At 39.5% G+C, this 13,041-nt stretch overlaps 1 protein-coding gene across 1 annotated transcript; it reads right to left on the bottom strand.

Moving 5' to 3' along the window:
• Positions 1 to 6,394: 6,394 nt before the first annotated feature.
• Positions 6,395 to 13,041, bottom strand: LOC120418767 (mitochondrial import receptor subunit TOM40 homolog 2). Its single transcript, XM_039581244.1, has 4 exons — positions 12,656 to 13,041; positions 12,238 to 12,581; positions 7,060 to 7,284; positions 6,395 to 6,674 (listed from the first exon to the last, which is right to left on the bottom strand). Exons 1-4 carry the CDS (start codon positions 12,992 to 12,994, stop codon positions 6,566 to 6,568), a joined length of 1,017 nt encoding a protein of 338 aa, XP_039437178.1. The 5' UTR covers positions 12,995 to 13,041; the 3' UTR covers positions 6,395 to 6,565.

The raw sequence follows: 13,041 nt of genomic DNA, 5'->3' as shown, positions 1-13,041 counted from the left end.
CCGAGGGGATAGGGGGTTTGCCCCTTTATACGACCTCTTCCAGGGGCACTCGGGAGCCCGGGGGGTATTCCCTATTCCACTATTCCTGTAACGTGTGGTTAGGGGGGCCCCAGGTCTCCCGAGCGCCTCAGTGGATTCTCCAGTTTGCGTCGTTGTGGAAATGTGGGAGGAAAATGGGGGTTGTTGAACCCCGGGTATCACAATCACACATTTGAGACCATCCTTTAAACAAAACTAGACGAAACTAGACCGATATTTTGAAATTACTGAAAATCATAATAGAATTACACTGCCGCTCAAAGCTAGTCCGTCCCATTTGTAATTTCGTCAATTTTGAGGTAATGATGCACTTTGGTTCAAAATCAAGTAAACTATCAGAATAACCAATAAAATGTAGTACTTTGTTCTAGAAAGCCGGAGAAAATCCACTTTTTCGTGAAATTCTAACACATAGCCTTATGGGCGGGACAACTTTGACACGCGTTTGTCTCGGCTTGCTGTTTTTAACACATGGGACGGACACGATTAGAGCGGCAGTACAGTTAGTCAGCAATTCCCTCAAATAACACTGTTGAGTAATTTCGTAGCTTTTCTCCGCTGTCAAAAACCCCTCCAAACTCTCCCAACGTCAATTACGTCCGACGAACCACCGGATAATTACCACACTTCCCAGCTTGATGAGCTGTTAATGGAGTGCGTCACCGCCACCACCATGTCCGGGGTGCAAATTAGATGCAGATTGGGTAGGGCGCGCAGTTTGCCAAATTTGGGGGCTAAATACAGTCAGTTTTAGTGTATGTTTTGAGCGTCGGATGTTCCGGCCATGATTGAGTGTGAGTGGGCCAAACTCGATTATAGAGTTTAGTTGAGCATTGCTATCAACTGACGGAACAACATTCTGGATTGCACTGTTATGTGTAGATGACTTAATCAAATGTAGGTTATTGCGTTTCAAGCAGCCCAAGTAATTACAGAAACAAGACTGAGACTGGAAAGCGAAGGAATTGTTTTTATTTTCAAGTCCTGAAACAATTTTAATGTAAATGGATGATTCAAAACGCATACCAATAGTTTCGCTTGCTTTGAAATACCACCGTCAGGGGTGACCTTAGGTCTGGGGGTGAGATTGGGTCATACAGGGGTAATTCTCCGCCAACTCACACAGCAGTTGCCCCGTCCCCTCTTCGATTTGCGTGAACTTTGTCCTAAGGGGTAACTTTTGTCCCTGATCACGAATCCGAGGTCTGTTTTTTAATATCTCGTGGCAGAGGGGCGGTACGACCCCTTCCATTTTTGAACATGCGAAAAAGAGGTGTTTTTCAATAATTTGCAGCCTGAAACGGTGATGAGATAGAAATTTGGGGTCAAAGAGACTTTTATGTAAACGCCCGATTTGATGGCATACTCAGAATTCCGAAAAAACGTATTTTTCATCGAAAAAAACGCTAAAAACGTTTTAAAAATGCTCTTATTTTCCGATACTTGACTGTAATTTTTTTTGAAACATGTCATTTTATGGAAAATTAAATGTATTTTTCGATTCTACATTGATCCAGAAGGGTCATTTTTTCATTTAGAACAAAATTTTTCATTTTAAAATTTCGTGTTTTTTCTAACTTTGCAGGGTTATTTTTCAGAGTGTAACAATGTTGTACAAAAATGTAGAGCAGACAATTACAAAAATTTTGATATACAGACATAATGGGTTTGCTTATAAACATCACGAGTTATCGCGATTTTACGAAAAAAAGTTTTGAAAAAGTTGGTCGTCATCGATCATGGCCGTTCATGGTCACCCGCGACAGACACGGACGACGAAACAAATAGAACCGACCCGACCACAGGATACCAAAAACCAGCATGACTTTCGTAGCATGTTCTGCTTATTTCAGATTTTTGCAATCACGTGACTTACTCAGATATGCAATGAAGCATTAGAGTGTTACAAAATTGACTTTTTGGCGGGCATTCAGGGGTTTGTTCCGGTGGGCATACTGAGCCCAAATCCCAAATATGAGTTTGATTTGACGTAACAGGAGCTGGCGCTCCGCCCTTCAATTTAAATTGGATTTAACCCGTAAAAATACTTTTTTTTCAAAAATCGGCATTTTTTCGAAAAATTGTCCCCGGCAAAAAAGATATGCGTCGTCCATTTGATTTTGCCAGGGCCGATTTTTCGAAAAAAAATGCAAACTTCAGGTCAATGATGTTGGAAGCACTAAACCTTAACCAAATGAGTTTAAAATTTCAAACTAGCTCTTAGGGCCATATTGCATGAAAATTCCAGTAGAGGTGCTCAAAATTAAAAACTCGGCATTGGCTGAACCAATTTTGACCGTTTTGGTCTCATTGGATTCGCCTTGGGGTCCATCGAGCTCCTTTCTAAAAAATATGATACAACAGCCTATGTAAATATTAATAAAAAAAACTGCAAAATCTCAATGGAAATTGAAGTGCAATCAGGCGTATAAATGTTTATGAGCGAGTCCACGAACAGGGCATACCCCTTTGTATGGGACGTCGTTTGGACCTCACCAATCTGCCTGAAATTTTCAGGGGTTGTTTGTACATATAAAACTAGCATCTGGCCAAAATATGAGCACTCTAGGTCAACGGGAAGTGGGGCAAATCGGGACACAAAGTTTGAAGGTTCAAAAACGTCAAAAATCGTAAAAAGGCTGTAACTTGGGCAAAATTCAATTTAATTTCAAAATTCAAAATGCATCTGAAAGGGCTTAAAAAATGCAACAAAATGCAGGGTAGAGCATCCCAATTGGTTGAATCTAAAGGGAGTTATTGGCATTTTAGTGAAAAAATAGCACAATTTTCAAACTCAAATAAAAAAGTGTTCCATCCAGATATCAACTCGGTTCGGCCTGCAGCTTGTAGGGGACATCTGGGAACGCTTTGGGTAAGGCAGTTTAACATATTAAATAGACACTTTTACTTTTAGTGAATTTTTTGGTTGTAAATTTTTGCTCGGGGGACCCCTTAGATCCCATTTTCTGATGATAATTTTATCATATTCGTATTCCTAAGGCAATTTCACAATAGAAACATGCATAAAAATGATTATTTTTATCCATTTTAACTCTTTAAAAAATGAAAGTTAAAAAAAATCTTCGATTCACATTTATTGAAATTCAAGTTCGTTTCCAAGGACTAGTATCCTGACACCAAAAAAAAGCAGCATCTCAAAAAAACAAAAAAAAAAAAAAAAACAAACGCGCTTAGTCTTTTGACGTTTCAATTTTGACTACACATTCCAATCGAAGGCTGAAGGAAACCGAGCGAGGAGCGAAGGCAAATAAAGAACAAAGGGTGGCCACCAACACCACCAACATGCTGGTGCAGCGCCTGTTAGAGTGAGCAAGTGCTGCCAGGAAACTTTCGCTATGAATGCTACTTTTCGTGAGTGTTCGCTTAAAATTTCATCAATTTTGGCAGCACTAAGCAGACCCAAGAAACGCACTAAGCGCTGGAAGAAAAAAAGAACTAAGCTGAAATTAGAAAAATGGGCGTGGCCCAATGCAATCGACTGATTAGAATGCATTTTTTAAATATTTTTTTTAAATGCTTGTAAAAGGAATAGCATAACTTTTAATAAAAGTGAAAATAAAAAGAAATGTTAACCGGCTCCGTGGCTTAATGGTTACGACTTCTGCCTCACAAGCAGAAGGTTCAGGGATCAAATCCCGGCCGGTACCTTTGAAATTTAGAATCAGGAATTTGAACTTTGAATATGAATAAAAACGAAAATGAATCAGGTGGGATTCGAACTCACACCTCTGGATTGGTGGCCTGGGACGCTAAGCAGTCGACCATCAGAAGGTTTACACTCTAGTATTGAATTGATCCGTAGTGTTGAAACATGTTATCTTCTCATACACCCAACTGGCAGTCGCATGATTGTGATGCATGGCGGCATGAAAGTATATCAGAATCTGCATGAAATCTGTCCTCATGCAATTTTTGCGATATAGGAGTATGACATTTTTGCCCGTTACCGACAATTATCGACATTACCGACGGCTTTTTGGTTGTATTTCACAAAAAAACTTAGTAGAACGAGGATTGAATCACCAACTTCTTGGTTATTGATCCGACACGCTACCACCGCGCCATGGACGCTTGATGAAAAGTGAGTGAAAGAGCACCAACAAATGCTTCTCTTTGGAGTGTTGCTCGGGGACGGGCCAGCATTATATGTGTTGGTAAGAACTGCAGATCGCTGAAATTTTTACACGCGGTCAAAAATGATCTACGGGCTTGCTGCAAAAAATGTTATAAAATATGACATTTTCTGCAGCAAATCCAATGTTGCAGATTTTGAGATATATTTTTCCTTTGGGTGTATTAAATACACGCTGATCCCTGATTTTCCCGACGGGATTGGAAGTCTAAATATAGATCGAGTTTCCTTCAGATGCTTGCTTCTATGTTTAGGCGGGGCCGAACAATGCCCAGCGACCTCGGAATTGGACCGCAAGGAGCTCTGTCATTCTGAAACGGGTCGTTGGAAGCAGCGCGAGGGCTATCACCACCTAATACCCGGGATTGAGATAAGTTGTATCAGCATGCGGTATATACAAAGCCTGATACAAACTATACTTTCCCATAATATCGCTACCGGTTAGCGGGTATTGGATTGGACCACACACACACACACAAGTGAAAATAAACAGAAATGTTCACAAAAAGTTGCTCTACACGGAGAAAAAAGAGTTCCTAAAATCGTGAACAAGCGTTCATGAAAATGGGAACCACGAACAAAGTGTTCAAATTCCATGGTACGTTTTTCGAAATCGTACCATGAGATTTGAACACTTTGTTCGTGGTTCCTATTTTCATGAACGCTTGTTCACGATTTTGGGAACTCTTTTTTCTCCGTGTACTCGTTGGTGTACTTGGTTTTAGTGAATTTCAAGAAACACTCCAGATTATCCAGCATCATCCAAACACGACCGCTTATTAGGCTTAAAATGGGCATATTTCCCCTACTTTCATGCCGCCATGCATCACAATCATGCGACCGCCGTTTGGGTGTTCAAACGTTTAGATCTATGATTTCAAAGTGAATCTTCTCGTTTTTAGCTTTTTAAAAATAATGTCTAATAAAATCTAATTAAAAACATGAAAAATCACGCAATTTTTTTAAAATAGTTTTTTCAACAAAATTTATGAAAAAGAGCGAAAGAGCCGTTCAAAAGAACGACTCATTTTAAAGAGCGAGCGAAAATGAGTGGCTCCTAAAAAAGAGCGGCTTTGTCCACCTATAATTCCATCACCCAAACAAACAGACAGAACGATAGCTTCAACTCGCTGGTTCTCGGCCATGATTCAACCAATCGAGACGATTCTTTTTTTCCAGAGATTTCGTTGGCGAATCGTTGGCGGCGGTTGGACTCGCAATCCGAAGGTCGTCAGTTCAAACACTGGGGTGGTAGGTTCCTTGGAGTAGAAAGAGGTTTGGGTGCTCTCCTCCTTCAAGCCTTCGGACTCCTAGGTTCGAGCAGAAACTTGCAATAGAGACCACAAAAGACCCGAGGGTCGTAAATGTGGATGGTTTGATTTTTTTGATTTTTGGGTGCTTCAAAACATTTAAAGTTTTGCAAAAAAAATCAATTTGGGCTAAAGGTTGGAATATTAGAAAAAAGAATATTTTAGAAAGATATTTGAAAAAATATTCCGACGCGCTATAAGCAAAAGTTATGAGCACTTAAGTGGTAATTATTCACTTTTTGAAGCAGGATAACTTTTGAAGGATGCTAACAAACAACATATTTGTTTTAATTAATCAAATGGGGTCAAGTATTTAATAACTATTGACAACTTTTTTACATAATAAATGTTTCGATTATTTGATCCAAGTGCTCCATCATAAAAAAAATAGAAATTTTAAACCTCTAAATCTTTATTATGTAACTTTTTCCTTCAATTGATCTACTCGATTCATTAAGCGATGGCGAACTCTGTTCTCAAAATTAAATTAAATTAAAATGAAAGGTAATCCATATTTCAGCAACATTTTAAATGAAATAAGTGAAATTTGAAAAAAAAATAACGAAGTGCAATGCCCAACACTCGACAAAAAAAAAGTTCGTTCCTAATGAGTGCATTCAGAAAGCAATTACCACAATTAGCAAGTTTCAATTTAATCTCGTCACCGATCGGGCCCAATCTCCGACGAAGGAAAAATCCCCACAACCGGATCAAAATCCAATTTCGGCGACAGTTGCCGAAACCGCCACCTGGGGTTCCCGCGCCACCTTTTGACCCTCACTTGGGCCTACGTATCATCATCGCGGCACTTAATCATATATCTCGCACACCACTTTGGTCCCTCATCTGCATCGCCACGTGCAATTTGCACGTGCAAAAAAAGACCCTGCACTCGATAATCGGCTTTCCGTGGCTCGGCTTGTTGCCAAAATATTATTTGATTTTTTTATTCTTCGGTTCCGCTCGATTTTCGCACCCCTAAATTTCACAAGCCGATTATACCGGAAGCAGCTTCCTGGAAATTCCGTCCACGTTCACCAGCACGCACGCACGCCGTGGCCGATCATTGCAAATTAGAGTCCAAATCAATTTTGAATCCGCTCTGGAATGTGTTTTTCGGGATGCAGAATAATAGACTGAGGCCGGCCACGATCGGCATCTGTGACAGCTTTCTGCGGGGGAGGGTTGGGGAGTGGGAGTTGGTCATCCGCGAATTTCCGCGAACAAAAAGTGGCGTTCCAATCGGCGGAAAATTCATTTCGAATTTCACACCCCAGCCACAAATGCGATTGAGTGCGCGGGAAAACCGAGAAAGAATTCAATTAGCATTCGATCAGATTATTTAGGCACTGGAAAAAGTTCAATCAAAAGCGGCCTCCCACTGACGGAAGGTCGGTTAGGTCGTAGGCGTGGGGTAGGGTGTCCAAATTCACCTATTGAAGAATTCTACTGCAAATTTTCAGAAAGTTTGAGGACGAGGACAACAGCAAATTTAACTATGTATTAAGTTCCAATGTCAAATTTTGAACACCCCATCAGCCAACAACCGCCACTTACCTTTGATACGTGAACCCGATGGACCAGTCCGAGTCGAACAGGCCCCGCACGGTACAGTCCGGGTGCTCCAGCCGGTAGTAGATGGTGCCGATGGCTTTGCCCTCACGGTGGCTGCACGCCAGCGAAGAACCGATCTGGAGCCGACCGTTGACCCGCCGCCAGTAGCTCAGGTCAAAGGCTTCGCGCGAGCCGGTGGCCGCAAACGAGTGCCGCTCGTGATTGTATCTGGGAGGTGAAATCTTTATGATATATTTATGAAGTTAAATTTAGCGAAGCAAATCAAATTACCAAATTATGACAAAAAAAGACATAAAGACTGACTTCAACAAAACAAATCTGTGTCAATTTTGAGCCAAATCAGGTTTATGGGTCGCTGTTGATCGTTGAAGTTAGATAGAAAAAACGTTACTTAATCCACCTTTAGGTGGTTGGTGCCTTCCTTGCATTCATAAAGTGAATATACCACACAGCCTCAATAAATTGTATAAATAATACTTATTTTTATAAAAATATCTGAGAACCGGCCTCAAAAAAAGTGTATTAAAAACACTAAAGTACTTATAACATTTGATTGGCTAGTCAGATCTTCAATCTTTTGGGCTTGTTGGAAAAGTCTTTTGATTACCTATCCAACGGTGGGTCGCATGATAGATCCGCACAACTTTTTCATCAAAATATTATAGATCCGGCCTCAAAAAAGTGTATAAATAACAATTAAGCGCTCATAACTTTTGATGGAGTTGTCAGATCTTCAATCTTTTGGGCGCGTTGGAAAGGTCTTTCGAATACCTTTCTAACAATGTTTAGCATGATGGGTTCTCTTACAAAAAACACCCTTTTTTACAATATTTCAAACTCTAGCCAAATCGTTTTTTTAGCATAACTTTTGAAGTACTTATTATTAACTATAACCCCAAAATTCGGTTTTAATCCTCAAATATTCAATAAAAAACCGAAAAGCTCCGTGCATTTTTGTCATTGTTCATATGAAAGAAGTTTCAATCTTGTTGTGCTATCATGACACATCCTGAAAATTGATGTAAATGCGACAGTTGGCCAAAGGGATTTCAGGTCAGAATGCGTTTGACACACGTACAAGCTCGACTACACAGAAAAAAAATCATGGTAATATTAGTTATAAAACGACCATGATCGAAGGGGAGATTTCATCTAATCTAATCTAATCTAATCGAATACAAGCACAGCCAGTCCGAAGAAAGCATCCTGGAAGAACATGTGGTTAGATTACGCCCCAAGTCCTTTCTTGTCAATATTAATGATTGCATTACATCCGAGTAACCCCGAACATGTATTGCAAAAATTAAAGCGGCCAGGCCTACTGCGTTGCATTAACCGCAGAGACAAATTCTGAGAACGGATCACATTTCACAGAATCAACAGGGGAGGAAGGATGCGTGGACATACGTACCAAACGCTCCGAATGAGTTGTGGTTGGGTGTGTAAGTGTAAATTTGGCAAGTAATTATTTTTTTTAGGAGGGAGAAGAGGGAGGAGGGGGTGGAATTGGGATTATGGACATGGAAGCTGGGGTGGGGTAGGAAGGATATTTCATTTGATGAATAGAATATAATATAAATTATCTAGCAAAAAAACAGTATGGAAAGACTTCACCAAGGTTCTTCAAAGAATTCGACAAACCGAATATACAGTATGTAAAAAAAGTATTTACACCCCTTGGGCACTATGCACATTTTGTGATGAAACATGTAAACAATTTAATGTTGACATAAATTTAGTACTACGTTTTGTTCAGAAACTCAAGCCGATCATTTTGCTGCAAAAAGCTCACGAAAAGATGATTTCCATAAAAAGTTATATAACAAATACTATTACAAAAATCAAAAAAGGTGCAAAAAAAGTTTGTACACCTTTCGAAAAATTAACATAAATAATGTTATTTGTTGACAAATCACCATAAATCCAGTCTCCCAACTCCAAATAGGCATCCTTGACTGATTAAAAAAATAATTTGGATTGAATATAAAGTTTACTAATTACTTAGTATAAAAGTTAATATAACTCTGGAAATTCTATATAAAACTTATCTAAACTTAATTTTGCAAACTTTCAATTTAACTAAATGTCAATATATTACCATAGAATTGCTAAATAAACATTCTGGAGTGGGTATAACACCGTTTTGGGGGTCTTTGTATCGCTAGAATAGATTTTTCGTTGGAATTTCGTACCAACCCGGAATTACGTCGTCGGAAAATCCGCCGGCATCCGAACCGGTCCACAATTCTTAAGTCAACCTATGTAGCATCGGAAAGGGCATAAAATTTCCGATCTACCTAGGTAAAAACGTTGTTATGGTTTTGTTTGAGCAATCTGCCAAAAATGTATGGAATTTCGTAATTTTTGTTCTCGTGGATCAAACTTACTTTTTGCCCAGGTATTTAAAATCGTGGGTTTTATAGAAAACCTAGATGTATGGATATCAAAAGATCGGAAATTTTATGCCCTTTCCGATGCCACATAGGTTGACTTAAGAATTGTGGACCGGTTCGGATGCCGGCGGATTTTCCGACGACGTAATTCCGGGTTGGTACGAAATTCCAACGAAAATCTATTCTATCGATACAAAGACCCCCAAAACGGTGTTATACCCACTCCAAAATGTTTATTTAGCAATTATATGGTAATATATTGACATTTAGTTGAATTAAAAGTTTGCAAAATTAAGTTTAGATAAGTTTTATATAGAATTTCCAGAGTTATATAAACTTTTATACTAAGTAGTTAGTAAACTTTAAATTCAATCCAAATTATTTTTTTAATCAGTCAAGGATGCCTATTTGGAGTTGGGGACTGGATTTATGGTGATTTGTCAACAAATAACATTATTTATGTTAATTTTACGAAAGGTGTACAAACTTTTTTTGCACCTTTTTTATTTTTGTAATAGTATTTGTTATATAACTTTTTATAGAAAACATCTTTTCATGAGTTTTTTGCAGCAAAATGTTCGGTATGAGTTTCTGAACAAAACGTAGTACTAGGTTTATGTCAACATTAAATTGTTTACATGTTTCATCACAAAATGTGCATAGTGCCCAAGGGGTGTAAATACTTTTTTTACATACTGTACATCGAATACGATGCTGTAACGGCTTTCCGTTACGCCACACAAAAAAAAATCACGCAGAGTTTCACTGTTGCCTTCAGCATGTAGATTCACTTACATCACAAACAAATCCGAAAAAAACTCATCAAAAACTTTCTTGGAATTTACCAATGAAACTCTTAACCGAAGAAAAACGTTAAATTTTCGGCACCGCACAAATGTCACGTCCGAACTTGCACATGGCTACTTCGATCTCCCCCCATGATCGAAGGGGAGATTTCACGAAATTAATAACGCCGATGTGGTTAGTTAGACTGTCCAAAATGTTCTGATTTTATTGTAATCCGAAAAGTTCCCCAGAGGTACTGAGGTTTTGCTTATTGAGTATTAATCGAGCAACTTGCTTTAATCTCGGCGAGGTAAACGAAGTTATGCTTTGTTCGCAGTTTGGATAATTGTTGTCGACTGTGCTGATGATGTTGAATTTCCGTAACTTGTTACATCTGGGAAGGGGTACATCTTTTATGTCAGAAAAAAGGTGTAATTTTACCTCTGGAAATGTGTAATTTTACCACTTTTCTGGTGTAATATCATTTTTCCAGTCTAAATTGAGGTAAAATTACATCATAAAAGAGGTAATATTTAACGTTCCCAAATTACAGTTTCCAAATTTACATTATTTTTTACTGTGTACACAGAACAAAATAATGTAAATTTGGAAGCTGTAATTTTGGAAGGTTGATACTGGTAATACTCTTTTATGATGTAATTTTACCTCATTTTAGACTGAAAAAATGACATTACACCAGAAAAGTGGTAAAATTACACATTTTCAGAGGTAAAATTACAGCTTTTTTCTGACATAAAAGATGTACCCCTTCCCAGATGTAATATTACCATGATTTTTTTTTCTGTGTGGCGTAAACATTGTCTACTATAACTAGGAACCAACGTTGCCAAATTATTTTATGGGAAATCTGTAATTTCTTAAATATAAATCTGTATTTTATCTGTATCATGTCAAATTCGAAGCCATAGAAGATTTTCTTAGACTTTTCACTAGAGATTTCAGCTTTTTAACCATATTAAAGCATAATTCAATAACCAAATTATTGAAATTTTCAAATTAAATCATTTTAAAAAAAATCTGTATATACAGATTTTTGTGATTTTTGGAATCAATAAATCTGTATAATACAGATTTATCTGTATATCTGGCATGGCTGCTAGTAACTCCGGTAACCAAATTCAGCCAAACTTCAGGACGATGCACAGAATGGTTAATTGCGTGCTCTCGTCAAAAAGCAACGTACGACATGACAGCACGACAGCGTCGAGATATTCAATAAGTACCATGATAGCCATGCATTGCCGACCGCTCCCATCTCCACCGCACACAAGGGATAAGGAAAGGGGTTTGGAAGATGGAAGTGTTGTTGTCCCACTTTTTTCAAGGTGATAAGGGAAAATTTCCACGGTATCTCCAAAAAATTTTTGCTAGGAGTTTGACAGGTTTTGGTGAGGAATAAGCATTAGCATACTTTCTACGTAAGCGTTAGCATTAGATATATAGTGGTAAAGTTCGCATTTAATTAAGTGGAACATGAATTTTCAAAGAAATTTTGCCGTTCTGGAGCTTTGATGTCTTTCAAAAGAGTTGTTGGAAATAGAAAAGGGCTTGGTTGAAAATATAGGTGATTCACGGGAGGGAGGGAGTTTTAAGAATCTAACTTTTCATGAATATTGTTGGCATTTGTTTTTTCTTCTAGAAAGTTGTTGGGCATGCCAATCAAAAATTTTCAAAAAAAATATTCAAGCCTTCAAAGTTTTTTTTTTTTTAAATCGGTCTCTCCAATTGAAAATATAATAAACGCATAACCCAACAATAAAAAACCTATTTAAAAAAAATAATTTGTAATGTTGATTTTTTCTACTTGCGGCTTTGGGTCATAGAAGTCAGAAGCCAAACAATAATGTATTTATGGCCACTCTTGCGAGAAATTCAATACAATCTCATCGAAAGCAAACTAATTAATTTACCGTTTACCAAACACCGTGCGAAGAACACGACAAACCAATGTCAAACTTACCTCGCTGCAAGTGCAATCTGAGCATTGCTGGTGTTCCGGTACCACTCGTACAGCAGCTCACCCCCGATGGCCAGCCGATCGTTGTAGCTCATTAAGTGGTCCAGCGTCAACCGACACGAGTCCCGACCTGGCCGGTAGCACCGGAGCGTTGTCGTGGTGCTGGACCCCGTGTGCTGCAACGATGCCTTATCAATCACCGGTCCTAGGTCTTCGGTGCCAGAACCACCTCGAGGAGACACTTGGACATTTATCTCGCAACAGACGGATGCGACCGGCCGGTACAGCAGGGACACGTTCGAGGACAACGTCCCGGGATTGACGTCAAACGCCACGAGTGGGGTTTTCTGCAAAATTAAACCGTCATCAAGAGCCTTGGACTGTTCAAGTTCGGCATGCTTGATTAGAACTGACAACTCACCAGAACACTGTCGCTGCACCGTCGCTGAAGTTGAGCGCCAACGCGGAAGCCCGTCGGCGTGACGTGGCTCAAATTCCAGCTTGCACGGACGATCCGGTGTACGGCCAACGTCTTGGACGCGTTCAGCTGGAAACCCTCGAACCATTCCGGCCGCAGCTCGTACGTCCGCTGATGCAGGCTGGCAAAATCACCCGGATTCAGCGGAGCCCGGGCGATTCCTTCGACCGTAATGAGGGGCTTGGGGAAAATGAGCCGCTCGGTGCGGCGCTGGCTTGGAAGGCACGGTTCGTCCACGGGAAGAGAGTCCTCCCGGCAAGACGATGACGGCTTCTTGGGCATTTTGCTGTCGGATGCCCTCGGGCGATGATTACTTGGATGGTGTGGTG

This window comes from Culex pipiens, chromosome 3 (assembly GCF_016801865.2).
Source record: "Culex pipiens pallens isolate TS chromosome 3, TS_CPP_V2, whole genome shotgun sequence".
NCBI lineage: Eukaryota > Metazoa > Arthropoda > Insecta > Diptera > Culicidae > Culex > Culex pipiens.
This window is presented reverse-complemented; position numbering and strand designations above follow the sequence as displayed.